The sequence below is a fragment of the Ambystoma mexicanum genome, chromosome 8 (genome assembly GCF_040938575.1).
Source record: "Ambystoma mexicanum isolate Mex_15411 chromosome 8, UKY_AmexF1_1, whole genome shotgun sequence".
NCBI lineage: Eukaryota > Metazoa > Chordata > Amphibia > Caudata > Ambystomatidae > Ambystoma > Ambystoma mexicanum.
In genome coordinates this window covers 82,552,927-82,580,456 of record NC_090929.1, presented here as the reverse complement: position 1 = coordinate 82,580,456, position 27,530 = coordinate 82,552,927, and the positions used below count along the sequence as shown (strand labels likewise).

Genomic DNA, 27,530 nt, shown 5'->3' with positions numbered 1-27,530 from the left:
TTCCAAAGGTAACATTCATCTGGGAGGGGAGGGCAAGTGCTTCAAACTAAAGAGGAGTACGTTGCAGAAATGCTAAACAACATTACTCAGCAGTGGAGGAGTCTGGTGAGGAGGATGGGGAGGCGGGAGGAGGTGCTCCCTCTTTGGCAAGTAATTGAAGTTTAAGCCTGGCTTTAAAGGGATCCACTGCCTGGCTTTGTCAGTGGTGGGCAGCTGATTCCAATGTAATGAGGTGAGTAGGGAGACAGCGGAAGTGTGAAGAGGCCTGGGCGAGGATGGCATGGGACAGTGAGATTGAATGAAGAGGAGAAACGAGATGGTGAGTATACAGAGATACGGCCATAGAGGTACTGAGGAACAAAACCATTGAAAGCTTTGTAGACTAGGTGAAGGAACCTGAAATGGGAGCAGTTGTGTATGGAGAGCCAAACAGCATGGTGTCAGTACGTAGAAGCAGGGGATGATCTGGGCAGGTTTTAGAGCATGCATGTAGTGAAGCTGATATTTAGTGGGAGGAAGGAGTAGAGAGGCGGGCCTTGCAGTAGATATGAGCAGTAGTCTAGTTTACTGGGCACTGGCGTGGCGATTTAGAGTTTTCATAGAGTGGTGTGTAAGAAATGAACAAATTGTCGAATGTTGAGAAAGTTCCTTCGAGCAGGCGGTTGTAGTGATGCTTCCAAAGAGAACCCCAAGGCTGAGAGCTCTTTGGGCAAGGGAGCAATAAGGAGGTAGGAGAAGGGAGAGTGGTGTTGAAAGCAGGAGAATTGTGACATTCATTTTCGGAAAATTCAGCTGGAGGCAGCAGAGAGCCATCCAGTGAGTGATTGCAGTGAGACAGTTGGCAATCCGTTCCAATAGGGTTAGGGTGAAGGAGGTGTAGGAGGAAAAGATTTGCGTGTCATTAGCAATGAGATAAAAGTGAAAGTCAAAGGAAGAGAAGTCTTCCTAGGGAAGAGGTATAGTGATAGAAGAGCATAGGTGCAAGGAGTGACCCTTGGGGGATGCTGACAGGGTGAGGGCTGGGGACAGATGTTTACAAGTTCCACCTTCCTGGTTGGAGGCAATCCCAGCATGGGCAAATTTGTGAAACACAAGGTCCTGGAGAACGAGTGGTTAACAGTGTCAAAAGCGGCTGAGAAGTCCACAAGAACAGAGTTTGGCGCAATGAGCATCAGAGAGAAAGTTGGAGACATGCATGAGTGCAATCTATGTGGTGGTCTCACTATGGAAGTTCGATTGAAGTGGATCTCAAAGGCCTTTATCATCAAGGTGATCCATTCGAAGACCACCCGTTTAAGGGCCTTTGAATAATGTGGTTGAAGTGAAACCAAGTGACAGTTGGACATATGTTTCAGTCATCAAAGGGTTTCTTTTAAAAGGGGTAGAACCCTTGCAGATTTGAAGGAAGCGGGGAAGAGTCCACCCGAGAGAGTCCGAATCACCTGCCCTTAGAGCTCTTTAACCTCTAATCTCTTTGACCTGTTTGATAAGCAAACAGGTCATTAGCTGCACAAGATGAGTTAGCGCTTTGAAAGATGGGTGCTAATTCAGTAGGAGATGCAGTAGAGAGTAGAAAGGGTAGGGAGAGAGGTGGTGGACAAGGTAGGATGGAGATAGAAGAGGGCTGTGAGAGCAGAACCTTTTTAAGATTTTGGAGGACAGTAGTAAGCAAAGTCATTAACAGAGAGGCAGTGGACATTGGCTTGGGAGGGTAGATGAGTTTGTGGGGATAATTGTGAAGGGCAGAGATTAGGTTTGTGAAGTAGGTTGATTTGGCAGAGTCCAGGTCAGAGCAGAGGGCAGCAATTATATTTTTGTAGGCTTTAAACTAGGGTGGGGATTCGGGATATACACTAGCATCATAAAGGGCAGGAAGGATAGCCCATGAGCAACGCCTACGTCTTGGAAGCAAGACAATGGATAGCAACACCGTTCGAATCCCGGTCTTGCGCTTAGAAACTTGGCTCCTGTATTAAAAAAAGAACAATTATTATAGGTCACAGTGCTTGTTTTGAGGGTCTGTATCTTCGATGTAATCGAGGGCTGAGAACTGGGGTAGTAAGGGCTTTTAATGTGCATGTAGTTTAGTGTTGGTCAAAGAGAGTCATAAGTGCATAGGGAAAGTGAGAAAAAGCAGGGCCAATGGAAGATGCATGGATAGGGGTGAGAGACGGGGGGTGGGGGAGGTCTCACATCATCAAGGTAAGAGGCAAGAGCGTCCTGCTTGAATTTCCCCTTGCTCATTGAAGCAGGGAGAGGAGGAATTGGAGGGACTGAGGCAAGGTGTACTATGAGTGATCAGAGGGAGAGTGGGTGTGTTCTGAGGAGGGAGTGAAGTAGAGACAAACAAGGTCGCCACAGTTTCCACCAGTGTGGGTAGCCTGGCCATCGAGTGAGTAGAGGGAGTGGTCAGATCAGAAGGAGTTCAGTTCATGGAAGGTGGATGCAGAGGGCTTGGGGAGGTTAAATTCCCCCAGCACGACAATGTCACTGGGAATTGACTCTAGGGGAAGGTTGTGGCCAGGAAAGAAGAGGTTTAGCGGATAAGGGGGTCGATAGAGAGCCAGACGACTGAGGAGTTATGAGGCAGGAGTTGTATAGTGGTATATTCAAATACGGAGGAGGTGATGTCCCGGTGGGGGGGGAAGAGGGGGCAGTGGCTAGGGCTTTATTGATCAGGGACCACCTCCATCACCTTCCCAAAAGGTCTGGAAGAATGTAACAGAGTCAGTGTGGAGAGACACTAATGCAGCCGAGCCATTAGAGGAGATCCAGGTTTCGGTGATAGCAAGAACTGAAAGTTGAGGGTGCAAGAATTGAAGTGGTCACTGAAGTAAGAAGACTTGTTGCAGAGGGCGTGTCCATTCTAGAGGCTAAGCAGATGAGTGATGGGAGGTAATGTAATGGGCATTTATATAGCGCCTTTCACTATTGGTATGCCCTCAACACGCGCTGTAGGATGAACGCACTCAAGGGACCGACGTCCAGGTATGGGAAAATGTGTCGGAGAGATATAGCGTGCAAGTGTGTATTTAGCCAGTATGAAAGTTAGTAGGGGTGCCCAAATCCCTGCTAGTCACCCATATTGAGTAGGCAGGCATCTTGGTGGGTGCAGAGAGGTAGCCTCGAGAGTATTATGTGTGGAGCTACACCAAATCTTACTGTGGGGGATAGCTGCAGTCTAGTGGCAGAGATGCAGTGCAAAGTGCGTGTAGCAGTAGAGATTGTGTGTGCTAGGCTAAATTTTATCGTGTGGAATGGCTGCATTTTAGTGCCAGAGGTGCTTTGCAAAGTATGTGAGGCTGGTGTGAGGAACCAGGCATGAGACGCAGACACAGAGTACTCATGTATGTGGTTACAAACCTTTAATCAAATAAAGGGGTTGGGAAATGCCTCATTGTCCCTACTCTAGGAGGTATTTCCTTATCTCAACCAAAAGGGTCTGTCCTGTGTCAAGATGTCCAAGGGAAAAATGTCCTGTGTCCAAAATCCTATCCTAGCCCTCTCTAAAAGTAACTATATTTCTGAGGCTTGTGGAATCTGCTTAGATCACATGCTGTGCATAGGCCGACATCTAGTGGAAGCTGCGGAGTATTACAGTTTGTTTTTCGAAACTCGAAAATGGGCGTCGACACAGGGCGTGCCAGTAATACTATCCCTAGTGTGACGTCCACTGTACCCATGATCCCTCACGCGTCTAGGACCCTCAGATTGTTTTTTTCCGCCATGCTGGTCGGAAGCACTGAGCCGAGTTCCCTGTCTTAGTCAGATTTTGCAAATATTGTTATATATTTCCCCGTTTATTCCACCTATGCGTCGAGTCTCTGAACATCGACACTTGACGCCGGATCGGAGAAAATTCAACCGTCGGACTACAGCGACGGATTTGGGCCTCAGGAGGCCTCTGGCCTCGGCCCTGCAAGTAGGGAGAGTGGGGGGTGGCACATATCCTACACTCTGATTAATAAAGGTACATTACTTATATTCCTACACTCCCAGCCCGCTGCCACATGGTGCGTATGGAGGGTACCCCTTTTCAATTTTGCCCCAAGTGCAACCGCAAGTATCCTTGGGTTGACAGACACGCCACGTGTAACCTCTGCTTGCCGAGGGACCACCCTGAGGCGAATTGCAGATCGTGCAGTCGGTTTAAACCGAAGACCATTAAGGACCGTTAGACAAAGCGTTGGGCCCACCACGCCAGGCGACAAGAGGCCATGGCCGCGGAGGGTGCCTTCAGCGATGGCAGCGACGCCGTACTTTCGGACGGCGAGGGCAATGTGGCGTCGATGGACAGCCAAGTGCAAGTCCCCGACCTCGGAAGGTTGTCCGGCAGGGCAGCTATGGGGAAGACCCCCGGCGACACGAGCGCTACCCACACCACTTCCAGCAAACAAAGGTCCAACCGAGACTCGACGCGCACGTCGAGTTCTCGGAAAGAGGCACGAAGAGAACGGTCCACCGAGTCAGTGTCCTCTGGGCATTCGCGTTCGAGATCGCCGCATGACACCAGGCAACCCTCCACTGTTGCTAAGAGCGCCTCGCTCCCCTTAGTGACTGAGGTTCGGTCATCGGAGGACGACGCCGACCTCTACCCCCAGGCCGCACTCAAGGAGTCGGCGTCTGCAGGCAGCGCGAAGGTTGCTACCGAATCCCTTACACTCTCTAGAGACAGGGACTCTACCCCCGAATTTCAGCGCCAGGCACCGAAAAGCTCTGATGGGGCCCAAAAATCGGGGAAACACTCTTCAACCTGCGGGGAGGGAGGGGGACAACGAAGTAAGCAGTCCCAGCCTACTTCCACTCCTAAACTACATTCTTCTCCACCTAAACAGATGGACAAGTCTCTTGTCCATAAGGCCCCTGTTCAGGCCAGAAGGTCTAGTCAGGATAAAACAGGTAAAGCACTCCAGGAAAGAGTTATTCCCAGTTCAAGGGAATGGTCCAGTGATGGCATAGACAGAGTAATGTCAAGGATGTCATCATTGGCAGATTTCTACGCCAAAAACCTGGAACACTTTCTCTCTTATACCCCAGAAGGGTCAACTCCCTCAAGCTCCAAGGATCCAATACCCCCAAGTAAGAAGTCCCCGGCTGAAGCACCTACTCAGTCTTCAGACCCCTTCTATCTACAGCCCTATTCTCAATATCAGGAAGATCCATCCTTTGGTGAGGATCCAGACGTGGGTATGTTCGAAGAACAAACTGGGACAGGCTATTATGGGGAGGAGGAGGAGGAGGAGGAGGAGGAGGAGGAGGACGACCCTGATACATACAGGGTAGATTCCCCGGTAGAGAAAGAGCCCGCGGTTACCGACTCCCCTGTCGACAACCAACCTCTCCTGAATGAGGTCCTGTCCAGAGCGGCACAGCACTTCCACATTGACACCCAAGGTGCTCAGGAAGAGAGGGACTTTGCAGAGGAATTGGTGGGAGAAAAGAGACCTGTTGCTCAGGCCATCCCTATCCTTAAGTCAAAACAAAGGAGGGGATAGACCCTTCCCTTGTTAACCCCAATCTCACTAGGGCAGTAAACCCCAGAATTGAAAAGCTTTTCGGGGCAGCCCATGCTGACCCACTGTACATAAGGGGACATCTCAAACCGGACTCCCTGGTTGTTACAAACACCCGTAAGAGGGCGGGAACACCCTTGCCATCGTCCGAAGCTCCCCCCCTACAAGGAGAGCAAGAGGATTTATGGCTTGGGCAGGAAATTAGCCTCCACTTCCGCTTACCAGGCAAGGATTGCCAACTCCACCACCCTGCTGGTTAGTTACAACTGCCACCAGTGGGAAGAAGTCGCGGCTCTCATAGACTCTGCCCCAGAACCCTTAAAAAGTCAATTGGCACGAGTTTCGGCAGAGGGGAGAGCCATGTCAGGTTGCATTTTAAAATCAACCTTTGATGCTGCGGATAACGCCGGCAGATTAATTGCTGAAAGCACGGTGATCAAGAGGCATGCTTGGCTACGGCAGTCTGGTTTCAAGGCCGAGACCCAAGTATCATTGATAGATAAGCCGGTGGAGCCGGATCTATTATTTGGAAAGGCGGTCGAGGACGCGCTAAAGAATACCAAGGATGAGTACAAGACACTCAAGTCTCTAGGGCAACTAACCAACAAACCCCCAAACCAGAGAGGGAATGGCAATTTTCGTCGGCCTCGCGGACAAAACTCCCAAAGAGGCTCAAACTATTCCCAAGGCCAGGGTACTACATGGAACACTAACCAGCAGTCTACCCAGAGTTATGGCAGGGGTAACAAAAGAGGTCGTGGTAGGGGTAGAGGCAGTACCAATAAAGGAGGGGGCACGCCTCCACCAAAACAGTGACGCTCCGTTCAGGGTCCCTTCTCACGCATCCCCAGTAGGGGGACGCATTTCCATCTTCACCCAAGCTTGGGAAGGGATCACATCAGACAGATGGGTGCTGTCCACAGTGTCCGCAGGATACTGCATAGAACTCCTAGAGCGTCCCCGAAACCACCCTCCATGACAAAGAATACACTCCTTAGACCACCAGAAGATCCTACTCGAAGAGATCAAAATTCTTCTTGCAAAGGACGCAATAGAACTTATCCCGGGACACCAGGTAAACAAGGGTATTTATTCAACTTACTTCCTTGTGCCAAAAAAAGATTTGACAATGCGCCCAGTATTGGATTTACGGCCTGCAAACAAGTATGTCAAGCCCCAAAAATTTCGCATGACCACTCTCCAAGAGGTAATTCCCCTCCTAAAAAAGGGGGATTACATGGCAACATTGGATATGAAAGATGCCTATTTTCATTTTTCCATGCTCCCAGCGCACAGAAAATCGCTTCAAGGTGGACAGTCAGCACTACCAGTTCAAGGTACTGCCCTTCGGGATAGCCTCGGCTCCAAGGGTATTCACCAAGGGTACTGGAGGTGGAAGCGGCGGCACACCTACGCAGGGAGGCAATCCAGTGTACCCTTATCTGGACGACTGGCTCATCACGGGGGAGACCCCAGTAATTTGCAGGACAAACATTCAAAGAACTATCGACCTCCTCTTCGAATTGGGCTTCTCCATAAACGAGAAAAAATCAAGCCTGGTGCCCAGCACCTCCAAGCAGTTCCTAGGAGCTGTTCTAAATACTCAAGAGGGGTTGGCTTTTCCTTCAGAGGAAAGAATTCGGAATATACTACTGCAAATTCCGCAACATCAAACCGGTCGCCAGATAACAGTACGCAAAGCAATGCGTTTGCTGGGCATGATGGTGTCATATATTTACCTGGTCCCCCACGCGCGCCAAGAATGGTTGGCGAAACTGTGGTCTCAGGCAAGTGGTCAGTGGGACGATCTAGTGGTTGTTTCGCCAACACTTGCACAAAGCCTCCACTGGTGGACAAGAGACAATCTATCCAAGGGGAAACCCTTTTACGATCTCGAGATACAGGCGGTAGTCACGACGGACGCATGCATGACAGGATGGGGAGCTCACCATCTCCACCACACAGCTCAGGGTCTCTGGTCTCAAACAGTGGCTAAGAATCACATCAACCTGTTAGAGCTTCTGGCAGTTTTCAGAGCACTTCAAGCGTTCGAGCCCCACCTACTGAACCTGTTGGTGCAGATCCGGACGGACAGCACGACAGCCATGTTCTACCTGAACAAGCAAGGAGGGACTCGTTCGCCAAATCTGTCCAGACTTGCCCAGAAAATTTGGATATGGGCGCTCAGACGGAACATTTTTCTGTCATCTCAACATGTTCCAGGGGATCTCAATTCTCTAGCGGACGCCTTGAGCAGAGATCCCCTTCCGGAGGAACACGAATGGTGTCTACACAGAGATATCGTAGAAGATCTCTTCTCTCAGTGGGGTTTCCCCACTATAGACCTATTCGCCACAAGCGAAAACAGACAGTGCCCAGGATTCGCATCCAGGTTTCCCCAACCAGACTCCCTGGGGAATGCCCTGTGGATGAACTGGTCAGGGATGTTTGCGTACACTTTTCCACCAACTCCTCTCATCAGGAAGGTGGTGAATAAGATGAACAAAGAGTCGATGACGCTTGTCCTAGTTGCACCCATGTGGGCGAGACAACCGTAGTTTCCACACCTACGCAGACTTTCGGTGTGCGATCCCATCAAACTTCCGGGCTGGTATAATCTTTTGTCCCAGCACCAAGGTCAGAAGGTGCATCCTCTACCCAACTCCATGAACCTAGCAGCATGGCTCCTAAGGTCATAGAGTTTGGACATCTCAATTTACCACAGAGATGTATGGACATCCTAAAAGAGTCTAGGAAACTGAACACAAGGCATTGCTACTTCGACAAATGGAAGAGATTCGTTATCTGGTGCCAGAATAAACAAATCAACCCAGTTGATTGCACTCCTTCCACAATCGTGACATACATGCTCCACCTGCTGGACGCAGATTTGGTTTTCAACTCACTAAAGGTACACCTGGCAGCACTGTCAGCGTACACCACCTCACATAGCAAGGTGTCGTTGTGGAAGGTACCCGTGGTTAAAGCCTTCATGGAGGGAGTAAAGAGACTTCATCCCCCTATATCTAACCCACCACCAGGATGGGACCTGAACGTGGTGCTATCTAAACTCATGGGCCCCCCATTCGAGCCCATGCATAAGACAAGTCTCAAACACCTGATTTATAAGACTGCCTTCTTAGTAGCTATTACATCCATAAGAAGGGTCAGTGAAATTCAGGCTCTGTCAGTGCAGGATCCTTTCTTTACTATTCATAAGGATAAACTGGTTTTACGGACACACCCTAGGTTCTCACCTAAGTTTATTTCTAAATTTCATGTAAACCAGTCCATCGAGCTTCCGGCTTTCTTCCAAAACCCACAAAGCTCGGCTGAGGTTAAACTACACACCCTAAATGTGCATAGGGCGGTCCTTTACTATGTAAACAAGACCAGACCGCTTAGGAAAACAGATCAACTGTTTGTCTCCGTAGCCACAGGCAAAGAGGGAGATCGCGTTTGTAAGGGTGCAATCTCCAAGTGGATTGTCAACTGTATCCAGTTGTGTTACTCTCTTTCTGACAAAACTTTGCCTTTTACGCCCAGAGCCCACTCGACAAGAGGCATTGGGACCACTCTGGCTTTCATTGCAAATGTTCCCCTTGACACCATTTGCAAAGCATCTACTTGGAGCTCTATTCACACTTTTACTCAGCACTACTGCATTGACACCCATTCCAAGACAGATACCCAAGTGGGACAAGACATTTATTTGCTCATGACCCTTCTCAAATCTCACCTCCTTCTAACACTGCTCGCTAATCTATGCACAGCATGTGATCGAAGCAGATTCCACAAGCCTCAGAAGGGATACATTACTCACCGTAATCGTATTTCTGATGCTTGTATCTGCTTAGATTCACATGCGACCCACCCTTCCTCCCCTCTGAGAGAAGGCGCATGGATGCTTGTAGTCTTATCTTATCTATCTTCTATCTGCTTGGATCATCTGTACTCGCGCTACTCCTCATGCTACCTCATGTCAGGAAAAATACAATCTGAGGGTCCTAGACGCGTGAGGGATCATGGGTACAGTGGACGTCACACTAGGGATAGTATTACTGGCACGCCCTGTGTCGACGCCCATTTTCGACAAACTGTAATACTCCGCAGCTTCCACTAGATGTCGGCCTATGCACAGCATGTGAATCTAAGCAGATACAAGCATCAGAAATACGATTACGGTGAGTAATGTATCCCTTATTTTATTTATTTAATATACCATCAGCCACATGGCTTTGTATATATGACAAAACAAGACATCAACAAACAATACATGACATATGTGCATAATATTAATACAAGATATCGATGATATGATTGTTGTTATTGTTGTTGAGCTTATCGTGCCAAAGCCCGTGGGCATCCAGGCATTTATAACGCGCCTATACACAAGTGTTACAAGGCACGATGCAGCAAGGGAGGAGGAACAGAGGGAAGACAGTGACAGCAATCCTACTAGGTCAAGTGTCATTCTGATCACGCAAGTGCAGGAGAAGGGGAAAAGTGTGGAATGGGAGAGGGGTGGGACAGTGCAGTACATGGGATATGAATACATAAAAAAATAAGAGATGTATGGCCAGTTGGTGGCAAGTGCAAGGGTAAGTGCAGACATAAGGTGTCAAGTGCTGGTGGGGGACTGTAGGCGTACAGAAACAGTCTCCAAGTGCGGGGGATGCCAGGGAGGCAGTGCAGGTGTGTAACTGGTGGGGGAGGGAACCTGGGCCCGAGATCAGAGGGTGGCCAGGTAACCAGTGCAGTTTCAGCCAGGAATTCAACAGGGGAGAGGAGGAGAGAAAGCAGAAGGTTTTGAGGTGCTTCCGGAACCGGAGGGGGTTCTCCTCAAGTGGCAGGGAGGCTGTTCCAGAGGGAGGCCCCAGCCGAATAAAGAGATCTACCACCAACCCGTTGCTTGCAGAAGCGACTGACCTTGAGGGAGCTGGAGGCAGATGAGCGAAGAGCTCAGAAAGGAAGATATTTAGGAAGAGAGAGTTGAAGGTATTGAGGCCCCAGGACCCAGAAGGCCTTGTGGACAATGCAGAGGGTTTTAAACTTAATCCTCGCAGCCACTGGGAGCCAATGCAGAGATTTCAGTCCTGGAGAGATACGATCCCTGGGCTTGAGGCCAAGGACTAGTCTCGCAGTCCTGTTCTGGATGAGTTGCAGAGGGTGGAGAGTAGAGGCAGGCAGATTAAGAAAGAGACTGTTGCAATAGTCCAGCCTAGAGAGGACCAGAGCTCTGGAGACAGTGAGCTTCTGGGGGAAGGAGAGGAAGGGAAGAAAACCTCTGAGGAGGTGCAGCTGGTAGTGTGATTTCTTGGAGACGTCAGAGATGTGAGGAGAGAAGGAGTGTGGAGTCGAAGAGGACCCCGCCTCGCAGGTGGGAGCAGGAAGAGTGCCAAGAGAGGCCGGCCAGAGAGTGACAGGAAAGGAGGGAGCGGGTGTGCCGATGAGGAGAATCTGTCTTACTGGCATTGAGGCAGAGATCCTTTGGCGGCACACCACTCCTGAATAGCAGACAGTCAGTCAGAGATGAGAGACGGAGAAGAGGTGGCCAAAGGTAGCCTGAAAATTAGCTGAATGTCATCCACGTAGCACTGAAAATTGGGGCAGAGAGCGGCAATGCGGTGGGTAAGAAGTGCCAGGTATTGGTTGAACAGCCGGGGAGAGAGGGTAGACCCCTGGGGGACACCACAGGTAGAGATAAAGATAGATTTCATATCAATTAATTGGTTTAAAAATTACAACGGCGTATGCACGGAAATGTTTTCTAAAATAGGACTCATTGTAGGAAAAGATATAAAATCACACAAGTAATACAGTCATAATTAGAAAGTCTGTATCAAGCTAATATTTTAAAAATGTCCACTACTTTCCAATAATATAAAATCTCAAATTGATGTCATCACCATTTTGGAACCTAGCCCAGATAGTTATTATTTCATCCACGTTGGCATTATTGTTAAATGCTTTAAAATAGCTAATGCGTAGGCTGTTCAGACTTTCACATCCTAGTAATAGGTGCTCAATAGTCTCAATTTCATTTGTGCCACATAACCAACATTTATGGTCGCACCGTGCATTTCCTAAATGGGCACCTTGGTCATCAGTGCTACACTGTTAGTTGAACTTTAGTCTAAGGTATTGATTAATAATTGCACTTTTGGGATATGCCGTGATGTACAGTGGTTTACTTTTCCGATTAAGTATCCATCAGCAAAAATCAGGGCTTTGTTTGCTAGAGAATAGGTCGATACAATTCTGTTCTTTACTAAACTCTGACACTTTAGCTTTCAAGCGTGACTTACTCACGTACACTGCACCATTCGTGGTTAGGCCGCAGCAGCATTCTTGCCATTTTAAGCGTAGATTCTGCATAATGCCAAAGGTCGCCCATTTTTTGGAAACTATCTATTGAGCAGAAAGCATTGGCAAAACAGCCTATCATGGTTTCCGGGTCGGATTTCATCAATCTGTCGCAGAATAAAATGATTTTCAATGTTACATCTAATACTATTCCTGCTAAATCGAATTCTAGATAATGTATTCGATTTGAAGTGACAGTGGAAGGCACAGTATCGCCGCAATATGACAGCCTCATATCGCAGGAGCAAATGCCCCAGCTTTCCTCCCCATACTTTGACCCTATAGAGCATCATAGATCATAGCTTAGTATGGTACAATAGCAGCCCTGTTTCAATTGACATTCCACTCTGGTTACTAATCAAGTTCTGAATGGTTCTTACTACTGTGTTGCATTTTATTTTAGTTGCTGACCAGTGGGTGTCCCATTTTAGATTATTTTGCACACTTATGCCTAAGTACTTATAGCAATACACATTCTTAATGCTGCTGTTTAGGTAGCAGATGGATTTGCGCTTCTTGTCAGCTGTTGAAGAAAAGATAATGGTTTTGCTTTTGTCTATGTTCATACGTAATCAATTTTTTTCAGAGAACTTATCCAGGTCATTTATCAGATCTTGCAGCCCACGGGGAGTGTGGCCCAGTAAAACCAGGTCGTCAGCATATGCTATCCAACTAGTGGTTAGACGAGCTAGCTTTACTGGACATAGGGAAGGACTATCAAACTCAAGACTGAGGTCAGAGAGATAGAGGTTGAAGAGTTTTGCAGCAACTAAGCATCCCTGCCTTACGCCCTGACTGGCTGGGAAAGCCGCTGTTAGCCTTCCGTCTGCATCAAGCCTTATTTTTACTGATGTTTCAGTGTGGGGTAACATCAGCATTTTGAGAAGGCCCAGTGGTATGTTCCAGGATAAAGGTTTCTTCATAGTTGTCCTCTTATGACCGTGTCAAACGCGGCAGAGAAATCTATAAATGCTGCATATACTTTTAAATTCCGTCTGGTCCATGCGTATTCTATTATTATAAGATTATGAATGGTGTTTTATTTTTATTTTTTTATGAATCACATCTGTATTGGTGGGAGGATCTTGTTTGTGTCAATCTTGTTATTGAGTTCTGTTAATAGTACTTTCGTGAATATTTTTGAAGGAACGTCTAGCATCGCTAATAGGCGCTAATTGACCGGTAAATTCCAGGAACCCTTTTTGTGTACTGGCAGGATATGGCGCTCTATCCACGAGGGAGGAAGTATTCCGGTTGTTTCGATCGTAGAGAATAGCCGGTGTAGGCATACCGCCCATTTGTCAGGTTCATCTTGTATAATTACATTGCAGATGCCATCAGGCCCTGCTGCTCTTGATTTGTTTAGCTGCTTGATAATAGTGGCAATTTCCTGACTCGATGCTATACAGTAACTATAAGGTGCTAAGGGTAATGTCTGGCTCAAAAAGTGCACAAATCTTCAAGTTCAACAAAAAGGTATAAATCCAACAGAGATTTCAAATTGATAGTGCTCACAGTTCTAGGGAATGGCTCACTACCCCAGGTTTCTCAAAAGTGCCAAAAGAATAACCAAGTTCTTGGTAGCCCAGGAGGATAACCCTCTCCTCTTGGTGTTGCAATTCACCCCCAGGGAAATGCCTCCCTTGCCCAGGTCCTTTCCACATGGAATGCAATTCGGAATCCTAAGGGCATGAATCACACAACACCTGGTATACTCCCCTGCCAGGTTCTTTCATATAGTTCCTTTACACAATTTTGGTGCGGGTCCCAGACTCGCAAATGCCTGTATACTCTCCAGTCAGGACTTTTCTTCCCCCAAAGACTCACAGGTGCCTTGTTTATTATCCTGCCAGCACTTCTCTACAAAGATTCACAAGTCGCTCAACTTGGGGTGCAGGTCTTAGACTCGCACCGAACTTCAGGCTTCAGCCTTTGCCATACTTTTAATGTCCAATGGGTCCGTGACCCTGCTCTCAACAGCTTGTTACTTTTCATCATCTCTACAGCTCTACGGCTACAGTACCTGCAGTGAAGCGCCCAGTGTCCCGGCTTGGCTCACCGGTTGTGCGGCTGCTTCGGCATCCCTCGCGAGCTTCCCTGGTTACTGCACTTTGCTTGTAGGTCAGAAAAGCATCCGTCCTTTTGACGTTCTTCGTCTGCCTTCCGAGGTGTGTGGGCAGCATTCTGGTGTCACTACCTGTGCAACACGAGAGCTCTGATTCTCCTTTGTGGTATTGGCAGTCTTTCAGCGTTGGGCCGCACCCTTCAGAGTTGGGCCGCACTCGGTCGGCTACGCCCTCTTCCGCTGGCCTTCCGTGCAGCGGGGCTCTAGCCGAGCCATTCCTTCTTCCAATGGTAGCTTCCTGCTCCTTTCAGTTTCTCTCTCCTCCGTAAAAGCTGTTGAGGATTTAAAGCTCACGGCACCATTTCTTCAAACTAGAACATGTTGTGGGTTTTCTGGATTTGCAGATCTTCATCCCTCTATCCCTCTTCCTCGTCCCAGTCATGTAGCTAGAGTCGTCAACAACCAGGGAACAATCGGTCGTGTTTGCTGCCTCCGGTAAATGCATGAGGAATGGGGGGGATATCCCTAAAGGGGAAAGGGGGATACCATGACTCATCTGTCAATGTCTCACTCCCCCCCCTTAATGGTCACCTCCCCCCCATGTGATCCACCCTCGCATAGCCACCCCCTGTCATGATCCATCGATCACACCCTTTCTGGTCTTCCTGGTCCCTAGCACGTTGGTGGTTACTCGCGGTAGTACACCCAACATGGCCGTATACACGGAACGCGGTCTATCGACCTTTACATCCTAGGCAGCACGTTCTATAAACGCTCTATAAATTAGCCACTCCCCTGCGGCTCCGCGCGTCTCAACGCTACCGTTAGTTGTGGCTTGACGTGTGTCGTAGTTCGTGCTCCTGGAACTGTGTTGCTTCCCAAATTCCCAGAACCCATTCTTTACTCCTTTTACTTCCCTCTCCTTGTACCTCATCCTTCCGCGTTCCACGCGGTCCGCCCCCGAAGGTTGGCTTCCTTCCTGGTCTTCCTGGAGTTCCTTGATCCCGGGCAAAGAAGGTGAACGAATCCTGGAATCCGAAGACGGCCGAGCGGGTTTATACAAGACCCGAACAGCATGGAAGAAAACCCCGGCGAAGGATTCCGCCAAGCAGCGAAAACAGGTGGGAAAAAGTGAAACCTGTAACATCCCCAAGGTCAGGATCAAGTAGCGGCTGCCATCCCCTGGCCACATGAGGGGAGGCTACCTCTGAGAAAGGAGTGTTGACATCATCGGCTTCATCACACAGGAAAGACCTAACGTGTGCAACCAGACCAAATTTTATTGTGGGGATAGCTGCATTCTAGCGGCAGAGATGCAATGCAAAGTGTCTGGGTAGTGAATGGTATATGTGTAAATGCACCTAGATTTGAAAAACTTGTCCTGTACCTAATATGCACCTAGATGTAAACATGTACTACACCTGCATATCACCCAGATTCACAGCAATTGCTGTGTCCAAGAGCACCTAGATTCAAGACTTTCCTGTATCTAGTATGCATCTAGTTTTAAACCTTGAATACACCTAGAAATGTACCCAGATTCAAAACATCCAAATACACCCAAAAAGCACCTAGATTTCAAACATCTAAATACACCTAAAAATGCACCAGGATTCAAAACATCTAATACACCTAAAAAGCACCTAGATTCACAACATAAGAGTTGCGTTTTGCCGTATGCCAACGGCATAGATGAGGTTGAAGATACTGGGAGAATGGAGCATCTGATTTGGGGGAGGCAGATGGGGAAGAGTGGATTAGATTTAGACCAATGTGTAGCTTTAAGGTTACAAGAGAACGGGAGGAGAAGAGTAAGAGGAGGAAGGGAGCAAAGTCAAGGGGCACGATGGAAGGGTAAAAATAAAAAGGCAAGTGAAGTCTGGAGGAATGGTGCAGCCCAAGAGGGAGAACGTGGGTGGGTGAGCAGAAAGGAAAGGAGAAGGGCTGGCTGAGATGGAGCAGGTATAACATTTGAGTTCGGCTAGAGAATGCATTTGTAGGCAACCAAAAGACAGTTGGCAGAGTGAGTGGAGAGTCACTGCGTTGAAGGATCCCTCTGTGTGGGGAGCAGAAGTTGCACGGAGGTGACTACAGTTAAAGGTCCTGGCACAAGCATGGCCCTAACCAGAAGTTGCCCATAACTGCTATTGGCCCTTTGCTGCCAACACTGGGGCTGGATGCTGACTGGGGACTCCATAATAAGTGACCAAGCATGTCGCATGACACTCTTGGAGGCAATCAAACTGCTCGAGGCTGCTCCCAGTCTCCTGGCAAGATGCAGGCAAAGTCCATGGTGTTGTAGGCCTGTGGAGCTTCTAGGGCCCTAATATGGTGCTCCACCCTACACCTGCCTTGGGTCTGAGGTATTGCAGCAGCTCTGATACACTGGGGACACCCTTCCAGGTGCTCCCAATTCTTACAGCGGGAGACTACCATGAAGAGATTTGGAAACCGATGAGGAGCAAAGAGGTTGCTGGTCCCTGCCCTTTCCGGAGTCATATGCAACATATTTAACAGTAGTCGGTCATTCAGAGTTGGTGCTGTCCAACCATGGACACCAAAGCTTATCATACTTCAATGGCTTACTGCCTAGTGGTACAATTATCTGAAAAACTCAACACCTGCTTATAGAGCCCTGTCATTGAGGTTTGTTTCTAAGAACACATGTCTAAAATGTGGCCTCTTCTTTTGAGTCGCTGCTCATTGCTAATGTTCCTAGGTATCTTATTCTGCTACTCACCAATCATGCAAACCACATAGTCCACCCCAGACACCTCATGGGAACTGAGTTTATTCCACTCCAAATATGGATGTGGCCAGGGACACTGATCTCTCATCAAGGTACAGAGGGAGGTATCGAAGAAGACTACTTGGGCACAATCGGATATTTACACCCCTGCTAAAAACATAATAGTTTGCTTTAAACTACTACCAGCAAAGCTTTCTCCTACCAAGAAAGAGATTCTGACTTCCATTCAAATGGCAATTCTTCATTTCTGGCCCACTTGCAGTAAGTACTAAATGTGGCAAAAGAAATGTGGTAAAACACAAATATGATCAGTCTCCAAGAAGCTGGGTAGCAAATAGTGTGTACCCTTAGACAAAATATTGTCTAGACCATTTGATCTGCTGGCATAATCGTGCTTGTGTCGGCATCTTGGGTAAATGCCATGCCTTTACAGTCGCATCATATGCAGAATTCTTGGTATAGAACTCGGGCCAAAGTAGGCTCCTCTAAGTCAATGGAAAGGTTGCCTAGTAGCTGACAAAAATCTAGCAACCTCATAGGTTTTTCCTCATTTGTGTTTTAGAAGGACAGGGCTTTGCCAATATAAACTGTGACCCTTTGACCTCATTTTTACACCAAGACGTTTCTTGATGGTGTCATGGCTACCTTCACATCTCCAGCTTTTACAAGAGCTCCCGCAAATCTTGCGGTGGTGTTTCCAACGTCCCTTACGCTTCAGACAATTCTCTCTCCTGGACTGTCTTCCTGTCACGGGTTTCCGCCATCAGATTGCTGACTTCTATTCTGCCATATAAGCACAACCCAATCGGTCATTTCGCCGCTTCTCACAGCACTCTGTGCTAATCTCTCCTATAGGCTGTGTTGCACCTCTTGCAGGTCTCCATAGCTTTGATCCATCTGCTTTTTCTCATCCACTTCTCTTAAGGGTCGTGATTCCAGCCCATTTCTGGGGTGTCCCATGAATTCTCATCTCCCCATTCCCCAGCATTGTTGGTTTGTGACATCTAGTCACCTGGTCTTTAGTCCGCCACAATGGATTTTGTTCTCTGTGAAGCCGTTTTGTCAGAGGTCAGTGTCTTCTGTTCACTTGGTTTAACAGTAACTGGCTGTGTGTCTGCTCCAACCAGAGTATTTGTGATGCTAGGGAGCGTCACTTCACTTATGTTGAACATCAATGTTATCAACGGGAGTAGGCAAGCCAGGATAAGTTGGTCTTTCTTTTGAGATAATCTCACATCTCCCACGATCCCTCACCATTGTCTATGCTGGCCGGTGTTGATGGGAGTTGTAGTCCAAAACATTAGGCGAACTAGAGGTTGCAGACCACTGCTATTAAGGAAGGCAGGAGGAACTTGGATATAAATTCATTTCACTCCTTGTACTGATTAATGCATTACTGACCCCCTCCTTTAAACAACACCTGCCCTCCCTCTCGGTCTAATAATTTTGAACGTTGGTGTGGGTAGTGTGGGGATGGGTCTTTAATCACATTAACCCAGGGCTCAAGTGGAGAGTACACGCAAGGGGATTGGGGGGGGCAGGGGGGGAGTCCACTCACTTTATTCAGAGGGTGGACGCAGTCCCCCCAGCTAAAAGAGAAACATTGGATGTCTTCTTTGAAATTATGCAGACCTCAGGGATCAAACCACAGTCGTCGGGTTTGTAGCCCAGACACTTCACCACTGCACTACATAACCTGATAAAAAATTAAAAAATAACAACAACTAAAGGTGAAATATCCCATTTCGTTACTGCAAGTCCCAGGGAAATTATTTGTATTGGTTCTTGGATTTTAAAACATGCACACCTTTTAATGTTTTCAAAAACACTATTGGAAGAAAATATCCTGCCTTGGTTTTGTGTGTGTGTTGATTTTATGAAAGGCAAATGCCATTCGTCCTGTTCAATTTGGGTGGTTATGCAAAGCCAATTTAATTAAATGTGCATATTTCACCTTGATATGCTAATTTCTGGCAACGTCACATCCCATTGCATTTGTTGAGGAGTCCCCCCCCACTTGAATTTTTAGGACTTGACCCCTGCATTAACCCAAGACAGGCCCACCAGTAAAGAAGCGAGTACACGGTTGTGCATAAAGTTTATTGTACAAATGCTCCAGGGGAGCGGTTAGATGGTGTTGCAGGACCAAACTAACCCCCAAGTCTCAACAATACGTCAGTTGACATTTTATATACCTTTTGCAATAATTTAAAACACGTCTAGATACTTTTATTAGCATCCACCGCCAAATATGATTGGACAAAACCCCTTCAAAGAAATCCCATCTTTTCCGAATTCTTCAATTTTCATTGGCCAGTAGCTTCATTATTATCTTTGGATCAAATTCTTGGGATTTGTCTGTAGTAGGTCATGACCTTGGTGCATGGTTAAACATTAGTATTGAAAACATAATTGATTGCTAGCAATAACTGGCCTTAGCCTTTTGACTTTTAAGTATGATTGCACATGGTCCTGCTGACGTATTTTGGCAAATAGAGGAAGGTTGCATACACAGGATTTTCTTTCAACTACAGATTGCGATTTCCATTCCACAGACTCCTGGTGCCTTAATAAAATACCTAATTTATGTGGCCACATACAACCTGATGACCTGGAAAAATACTTAACCATTGGACCCTGGCCTCGGGCCTCATGTTTATTACCACCAAACAAATGACTAATCCCCTCTAAAGATTTTAATACAAAGGTCAAGATAACATCTGTTCCTTTGCATGGACTGTGAACTTTGCCCTGTTCGTACAACCTTATTACTAGATAGCTAATTCTCTTTTCCATCAAGAATGCCCCTGCTACTTAGAATGCATGTGTAACAGCTAACCGTGGAGAAAAGCACCCCATTGTATAGATTTGTGTTCCTGTTGCATTTGCAGTTTTAATATTGTATCTTTCTATGTGTGTGAAGATATAATATATATGAATTATAAATACTTGTAATACTAGAAGTAACATAATGAACTCCATTCAATTCATATGGATTTGTACCACTATACCAGTTTGCTGTCACCCCCCCATCATCTATAGGGTGTGCGCAACATGAATCCCTCGTAATAAAAGGGACCCTCCTTGACCACCCTGACATTAAGGTGTTAAGCTGAGTTCTGGAAGCCATGGGCATGTTTGGTGGTGGGGACCAATCATCTATACACGGCCAGGCTTCAAACTTCTAAAATAAATGGGCCCAGGCTGAGCAAAGGTGCTTTGTCCCCTTTAAGGAGTATTATCTTAGTGTGGAGGCAGGGGAACTATGGACCAGGAGTACAATAGTGACTATGATGAGCACTCACAAAGAGGTCTGGGAGCCACTCTACTGAGAACTAACAAGACCAAATGACCTGTTCTATGGGAAGGTACACGCTCAAGAGGGTCTACAACCATGTTTTAGCTCACTGTACCTTTCACATAGGAGAAATAACCATTTGCATATCAGTGTGGTCCCACCCACTTGGGCTTGTCAAGCACTGAAATGCTAGACAATTCTCCTCTGAACAAGAGTACCAACAGCAACCCCAGACTTGTGTTTCGGCCTTGTTGTTCTCCTCTGTGATGAGTGCAGTGAGCTCAAATGTGGTTTTAGACCCTCCTGAGTGGAAGAAATTCCATAGAATAGGTTATTTAAACAATGTTCCTTTTCAGTAGAGAAGTTGCCATACTCTTGTGAAACTTGTGGTTTCACTCCATGTCACACACGGTAATGCAGACATGGACACCTTGCTCACTGTGCTTTAGAAAGGCTCAGTTTCACCTCACTGCGGAGGCCCAACACCGCCAGATTATTCCTCATTTTAGTGGTTACTGAATAACAACAAGGGCTCCTTTTCGGCATTTCAGGCTACATTGGAGAAAGATTTTGGAGCATTGGAAGATAGGGTTGGTTAGAAGCACCTTAGGTGCACAGAGAGACGGCTATTAATGTTAGACTTATCAGATTTAAAATTCTTGCTAGGGTTTACTATTCCCCCTGTTAAATTGTATAGGGTGGGAGGAGAGCTGATGACTTCTGCTGCAAGTGCACGAGGCTGACCAGCACTTTTCTTAGTTTGCTCGGGTCTCGTCATTATTTTACTTAATTTGTTTATTTTTTAGGCGCCGATAGCCCGCAGGCATCGGGGGCGCCACAAAAAGACAGGTAAATAAAATAAAAAATCAGACAATTCTGGAACGAGACAATTGGAAAGCCAAGACAGGTAAGGGGCCTAAAATTAATGTCGCAATTACATTTATAGTGATTCCATAGGGGTTGGACCGTAACCCCAAGATGGCCATTATAGGTATTTGGGGTGAATTGACGTGAACCGTTTATGAGAAACTTTTATTATTATTAGGGTAGTCATTGAGCGCATACCTAGCTTCAGGAAGCAACAGTGCGCTTTACAATCCTAGGGGTAGGGAGGGGGGACAAGTTTAGGGAGCATAGAAACAAGGGAGTGGGGATCTTGGAACAGGGGATGTAGGGAATTGTCAGGCAACGATCTGCAGGTAACCATGGGAGGTAACAGTAGGGATCAGATCACCCAGTCTCGGGTATGGTTGGGAATGGATGGTGTATGGACATCGGTGTTAGGGAGTAGCCATTCCTTGAAGAGGAGGGTCTTGAGCCCCTTCCTGAACAGTAGAAGCGAGGGGGCAAGTCGGATGCTGACGGGGAGGAGGTTCCAGGGTCTTGGGGCTTAGACAGAGAAGGCATGTCTTCTTTCCTCCTGCACCAGCAGAGTTCAAGTCTGCACGTGTCCTACTTCTGGTGGATTATAAGGCTCTGGAGATGCTGTTTCTCAATGAGGTAGCTTGGGGATTTCAGGGTGACCCCCTTGTAGATGATGCAGCAGGATTTGTGGATTATACAGGCTTGCAGCGGAAGCCAATACACTATGATGTGGTCGAATTTGCGGAGTCCTTTGATTTATGTTTCAGGATGCAGGGTACATCTCATTGGAGCCAGGGTAGTCACCAGAAGGCCTTCCAAGAGGGCATTGTCACCATCTAGGTGGGAGAGGACCAAGGCTTGGACAGCAGATCTGAGGTTGTTTTCTGGGATGAAGGGCTTGATTTTCCAGAGGAGAGAAAGTCGGTACCAAGCCGTTTGAGTCTTCCCTACTATGTGCTGTTTGACATCAACAGACACCTCTCCTTCCAAAACAAGGGACTTGGCATAGGTGGGCAGCTGGGTTGTGAATCTCTCGAGGTGCATAGCAGAGTGCCAGTTCTGGGTGTTTGTATTGTTGGTTAGCAGTAGGAAATTCAGTCTTGGATGGGTTGAGCTTCAGGTAAACACTGGTCGTCCATGACTGGGTCAATCAGAGGGAGGCCTTGAACCTGTGGATGTCTTTGATAAAGGGTATCTTGAGGTAGGCCTGTGTGCCATCTGCGTATTGGTGGTATCTGGTCATTTCATCTAAAACATTACCATTGAATGCCATTCCATTGACAAAATTGCATTGAATAAATATGCATTGAATGCATGTTTTTTCAAGGTAAAGGGTTTAGTGTTATTTATAATGGGTTTTAAAGGGTAAAAAACAAGGGGGTAGGGGGGACCCCAATTTAAAAACAAAAAGGAAAAGAGATGCATTTGATGGTAATTTTTTAGATTCATTCTTTTAGATGGAATGGTCCTTTTGATGGTATAAATTCAATGGAATTACCATAAACCCGTATTGGTGGATGTGTGTGGAGGGTTCCAAGCATTTTCATGTAAAGATTGAAGGTCATGGGGGGAGAGGATCGATACTAACAGGAGATGGGTAGAGTTGGTGATCTGGAGGAATGCATTTGTACAAACTGATGTCGATTAGCAAGGTAGGATTTGAACCAGCCGAGGACGAGCTCACTGATCCCCATGGAGTGCTGTAGATTGTCGGTGAGTGGCTGGTGGTCTACTATGTCAAATGCTGCTTAGAGGTCAAGGAGAACCAGGAGGCAAGGATGGCCATCATCAAGGATTTTAGGGGCATCGTCGATCATCTTGATGGTAGCAGTTTCTGTGCTGCATCTGGGTCTGAAGCCAGATTGGTAGGACTGAAGGAGGTTGTTTGCTTCCATGTGTTATAGAAGTTGTGTGACTACTGCCTTCTCAGGGATTTTACCTAGGAAGGGAAGATCTGTGCTGGGGCAGTAGTTGCTGAAGTCGTTAGGGTTCAGTGTTAGTTTCTTGAGAAGCAGGAGGATGTGTCCGGTCTTGAGGGTCAAGGGAAAGGTACGTTAAGTTAGGGAGCTGTTGATGATTGTCGGGTAAAGCAGGAGTGCCTCTGTCGGAAGTGTCTCGAGTATGGAGGCAGGGAGGATGTTGTCTGCATACCATGTGGCCTTGAGGGATGCTAGAATGGCAGTGAGGGGTCGTGAAAGTTGTCCAGGTAGTTGGGATGTGTAGTGTGCAGTCAGTTGTAGCACTGGTGTCTGTGTTGGCAATTCATGCTAATCTTATTGAAGAAGAGAGAGTTGATGGTGGTGGATTTCTCAATAGAGTGAGGTACGGGTGGGTCGGGCAGAAGGTTGATGCAGTGCTTGATGGCTTTGAAGAAGGTTCTGCTTTCATTGTTGCCCTTAGCTATGGAAGTTTGGTTGTAGTTTGCAGGTGGTCTGTGTGTAGCACGGAGTTCCTTGAGCAGTGTGAGGTCAGATGCACTGCAGGATTTTCACCATGTCTTGCGTTTTCTGATGGTTCGTTTATTGAAGTTGAGTTCCTGAGTGTACCAGAGTGCAGATAGTTTAGGCTTGATGGTGGGTTGTTTCACTGGGGCATGGTGATTGATGTTGCTTGTGAGGGTGGTGTTCAGTTCTTGGAGGAGCAAGTCACAGTCCTGGTTTGTCCGAGTACAATCGACCCAAGTGGAGTTTGGCAAGGTTTTCTGTGAGCCCTCCACTGAGATGTTTTTGAATGATCGTAAGGCTTGTTCACAGGGTTTCCAATGGGTTTGCTTGACTGGTGTGACTAAAGAGGTTTGCCACACGGTCTGACCAGTGGAGCGGGATTGGGGAGCTGTGATGGTGGGTGTGTTGAGTAGGCAGTGGAGATCTTATTTCATTGACTTGGATTTTTAAGTCACAGATTTGTTGGGAGCTGTGGGTAGATCGGTCTTCGGCCAGGGCCTCCCTCTGGAACAGCCTCCCTGCCACTCTAAAACTTGAGGATAACCATCTCCGGTCCCGGAAGCACCTCAAGACCTTCCTCTTTGCATCTGCCTTTGCTCCCTTTCTCCTGTGCTGATCTGCTCTCTCTCGGCACTGTGCACCTGGTCACCCTTTGTCCCCTTGGCCCAGGTACCTGCTCACCCTGCCACCCTTCTGCACTGCCTCCGTACCCATACAGTCCCCCACACTTTCTTCTTTTTATTCACTGATCAGACTTACCCAGTTCTGCTGCCATAAACACAGCACTTGCCGGCTGCACTACCCCTGCTTATTGCTCCATTATCTATTTCATTTTGTATTTATTATTATTTATCTGTCTAGCCTCTGCTCCGCACTTTCCACTTTTCCCCTTTCCCGTGCACTTGCACGTTTTCAATGTCACTGGGCCTAGTTGTTTTGTTCTCCCCTGTTCCCCTCCCCTCCCTTGTCGCGCTCTGAAACACCTGCGTACGAGCGCGATACAAATAAAATATATCCGAGGAAGATGTTGGCATGGGTGAGAGACATGGTGGTGACCAAGTCTATGTAGTCTTCGAAGAAGGTGTTGGGCTTGGGTGGTCTGTGGATGAGGTGAAAAGTGACTGTGTCCGTTGGGTAGAGTGGGAAGTGGCAGGAAAGGTTTTCAGAAGACCCAGTGGTGACAACATACAGTTGGGTGCATGGCTGTGAAGCTTTGTGAATGATGGCGAGGCCTCAGTCTATCTTGTTTAGACGGTCTCTTTGTGGAATTCTGTAGCCAATGGGGTGGGGCAGGGGGAGGGGAAATCAGTGATGTCTGCTGCATGGTTGGTTGCTGAATGGACATTGGCGCGCATTCATTTTCTTGTAGTTGTGGAGTGCTAGTGTGGTCTATGGTGATGTGAGGGAGATTGAGGCAGTGTGGTTGGTGATGGTAGGGGTGGCCTGTTTGGAGAGAGGGGTGAAAAACATATTGTAGGGAACGTAGCTGATGTTAAAGGAGCAGAAATTGTTTTCTTTTCTTATAAAGTCTTGTTTTGAATTTGAAAAAATTCAAAACAAGACTTTCTAAGAAAAAATTTGGTCCTTCTGGTCCAAACCGGATTTGCCCCCTTTCCTCATCTGTCCTTCACTTTGGATGCCTGAGCAAGAGACGCTCTTGAACTAGGAGTTAAGGAAGGGGCAGGGCAAACCTTTATTTACAATTGTTTTGATTACAGCCAAGAGTTAATTTACAAAGAAATGAAGAGCAACAGATGGCCCAAGGGGTTTCAGAATGGGGCATGAGGGTGGATGCGTCACAATAACTTTTTTAAAGACTGACTTATGAACTAAGTGGTTGCCCCGCAAACATTTTCTGGTCTACTGTTGCTCATTGCCAGTCAAGTCTTTTGAGAAATGGTATTTGGGACATCTGTTTCATTGAGAGGTTTAGGGGCTGTTATAGAGAATTAAGAAGAGTGTCTGTTATTGTTCTGTGGTTTAAAACTTTAAAATAAATGTTTTATAAAAGAAATGGTAAGCCCAGGTCATGCTGATGATCAAACTCGTGTAGGATGGGTATGTCAGAATTGCTACCTCTGTACAGTTGTATGCTTCACTTTTACAATGTTTTCTTGTCCACAAATGTATGGGAATCAAGTTTATTTTTAATTTCTCACTTATTCAAGCACCAAATGCAGTTTATAATGGCCTGTTAATCGATGGGTGTCCTTTTACTTCCATTCGGAGTCATTTTACTGGTGTAAATTAGAAATACAAACTGTAAAAAAAGGAATTGTTTCAAATGCACTATCCCCATTTCTTTGTCATTTGACCGCCCCTTGTTTTGTCTTGCAGGTATGGGCTGTGTGCTGCGACATCCTACATGTGGTGCAAGAAGTTCCTGATGAGGCTACCAGTATAGAAGGCACATGGAACACCACAGTGGGGGCAAACTTGACTGAAACCTGCACTTTGATAAAACACTGCAAGTGTGCTTGCACCATCGTGCAGATGCGAATGCTCAAATTTCTCCCCTTGGAGATTTGAATCCTGTTCAAAGGAAACCTATAGATTACGAACCAACGATTCTCTCTGCCCTGGCCACAAAAACAAGCAGTCATTTTTCTAAATTTCAGACACTGTCCCTATACAGTTGGACTTTATGAAGATTTGACTATGGAAAAGTACCTGCAGAACGCATTGGGGTGTTCTCCTTGGGCTGAAACGACCTGACAGGTCACGTTGCTAATGTAGATTCGCTGTGTGGTGTTTTTATGAATCTGCGGAAAAAGCCGGGGCGTTTGTGTGTTTTTTGTAATTGCACATATATCTGTAAAGATTTACTGGATTAATCACACAGGAAATTAAACATGTAAAATACAAAATATAGCCAAGAGGAGATCGGATATTAAAGATCTCCATTTATATGATTTATGAAGCCTTACATTTTTCACGCTGCACCCACTGGAAAACACTGCCAGATGGACATAGTTACGTTGATTAGCCTGTCTGATTCTTATCTGTTGTTGGCTTATTTCATCTGGAGTTTGTATTGTAGTTGTCATTTATATAGTGCCTTTTGCCATTATTATAGACTCAATGTGGTGGTGGTGGGAATGCCCTAGACCTTCCAGTGCGATCCTGGACTAGTTCTTGATTGCCTTCACAAATTAATGCGCGAGAAAAACGGTTCTGGCGTGAGACATGGCCATGACAATGCCCCACTGTATATCCCAATCTATCCATGTGCTCTTGTGCCATCTCAACCACTTGGTCTCCGATTTTCCATACATGCCAGGTGCAGTGACTGTTCATGCCTGTCACTGAGTCACTCTCTAGCTTGTCTTGATAAAAGTAGATGCAAGAGTTAGTTTCATCTTGTGTACATAGATGAAACTCTTACAGGAAGTGGAAATGGTGATAGTATGCTTTCAAATGATCTGATTTGTCAAACCCATTTATGACCAAAGAGCAACCCATAACCTTAGCAATCTCAACCCTGGGTGGGGGTGGCCCTTGCCTCCTTTCCAGCTCACAGATAACTAGACAGCCACAGGGTACGCCACTGCCTCGCAGAACCAAGCAAATGAACCGCAGAGGAAAGCTCCAGCAGACAGCAAGGCCAAAAGACACCCAACACAGACGCCCGAAAGAACGAGATCACCCACTAACCCATCTGCTAAAACCACGAGTCTATGCACACGCCTCTCGGGACCTAGACAAACAAAACCACTTTCTTGCACTGCAGGTGCTTCACTGCATTGCAGCAACAGGCCAGACCACACTTAGTCTCGCACAACAGCAGATGGGAGCCCATAGATCCGTAAACGGCACACACAGAACATCACAAATCTTGCTCTACATTTATCCTGCTACACCCTACTAGTCGATCCTGCCTCCTGGTTTTCGGATCCGCCGGGGGAACCGTTCCTGTGGTGTATATATCCTTTAACATAAAAGAACACGCTTGGCTGGATCTTTCCCAGCTTAAAAGTATCCTCTGTTTAGTTGGCCAATTCCAGACCTTTACTGGGCCAGGCAATTGCAGGTCTATGGTTATCCATGTGTCCAATTGACCTTCTTGATGTGCAGTTACATCCAGTTTTGTTGTCTGGATTGACTACGTTCAGTTGTGCATGCTCTTACTCAGTGAACCTGAAGGTCAAGCATCAAAATCAGGCCATATTGGTGCTGTGCCCATCTGGCAACTTGGAGCAGAGGTTGGAGTTACAGGTCTAGGGTATGGTTT

The 27,530-nt window shown here is 46.9% G+C and overlaps 1 protein-coding gene across 6 annotated transcripts in view; it reads left to right on the top strand.

Moving 5' to 3' along the window:
• The window catches only part of SURF1 (SURF1 cytochrome c oxidase assembly factor), a 147,211-nt gene extending 121,000 nt beyond the window's left edge, over positions 1-26,211 (top strand). For 4 of the 6 annotated variants that reach the window (XM_069609342.1, XM_069609345.1, XM_069609344.1 and 1 more), the window contains exon 10: positions 25,637-26,211. In XM_069609342.1, coding sequence (XP_069465443.1) covers positions 25,637-25,703 — 67 coding nt within the window. In that variant the 3' untranslated portion in view covers positions 25,704-26,211. Of the gene's footprint in view, positions 1-20,797; positions 20,841-25,636 lie in introns of all 6 variants that reach the window. The other 2 variants (XM_069609346.1, XM_069609343.1) reach the window with 1 other exon arrangement.
• The last annotated feature ends 1,319 nt before the right edge of the window (positions 26,212-27,530 follow it).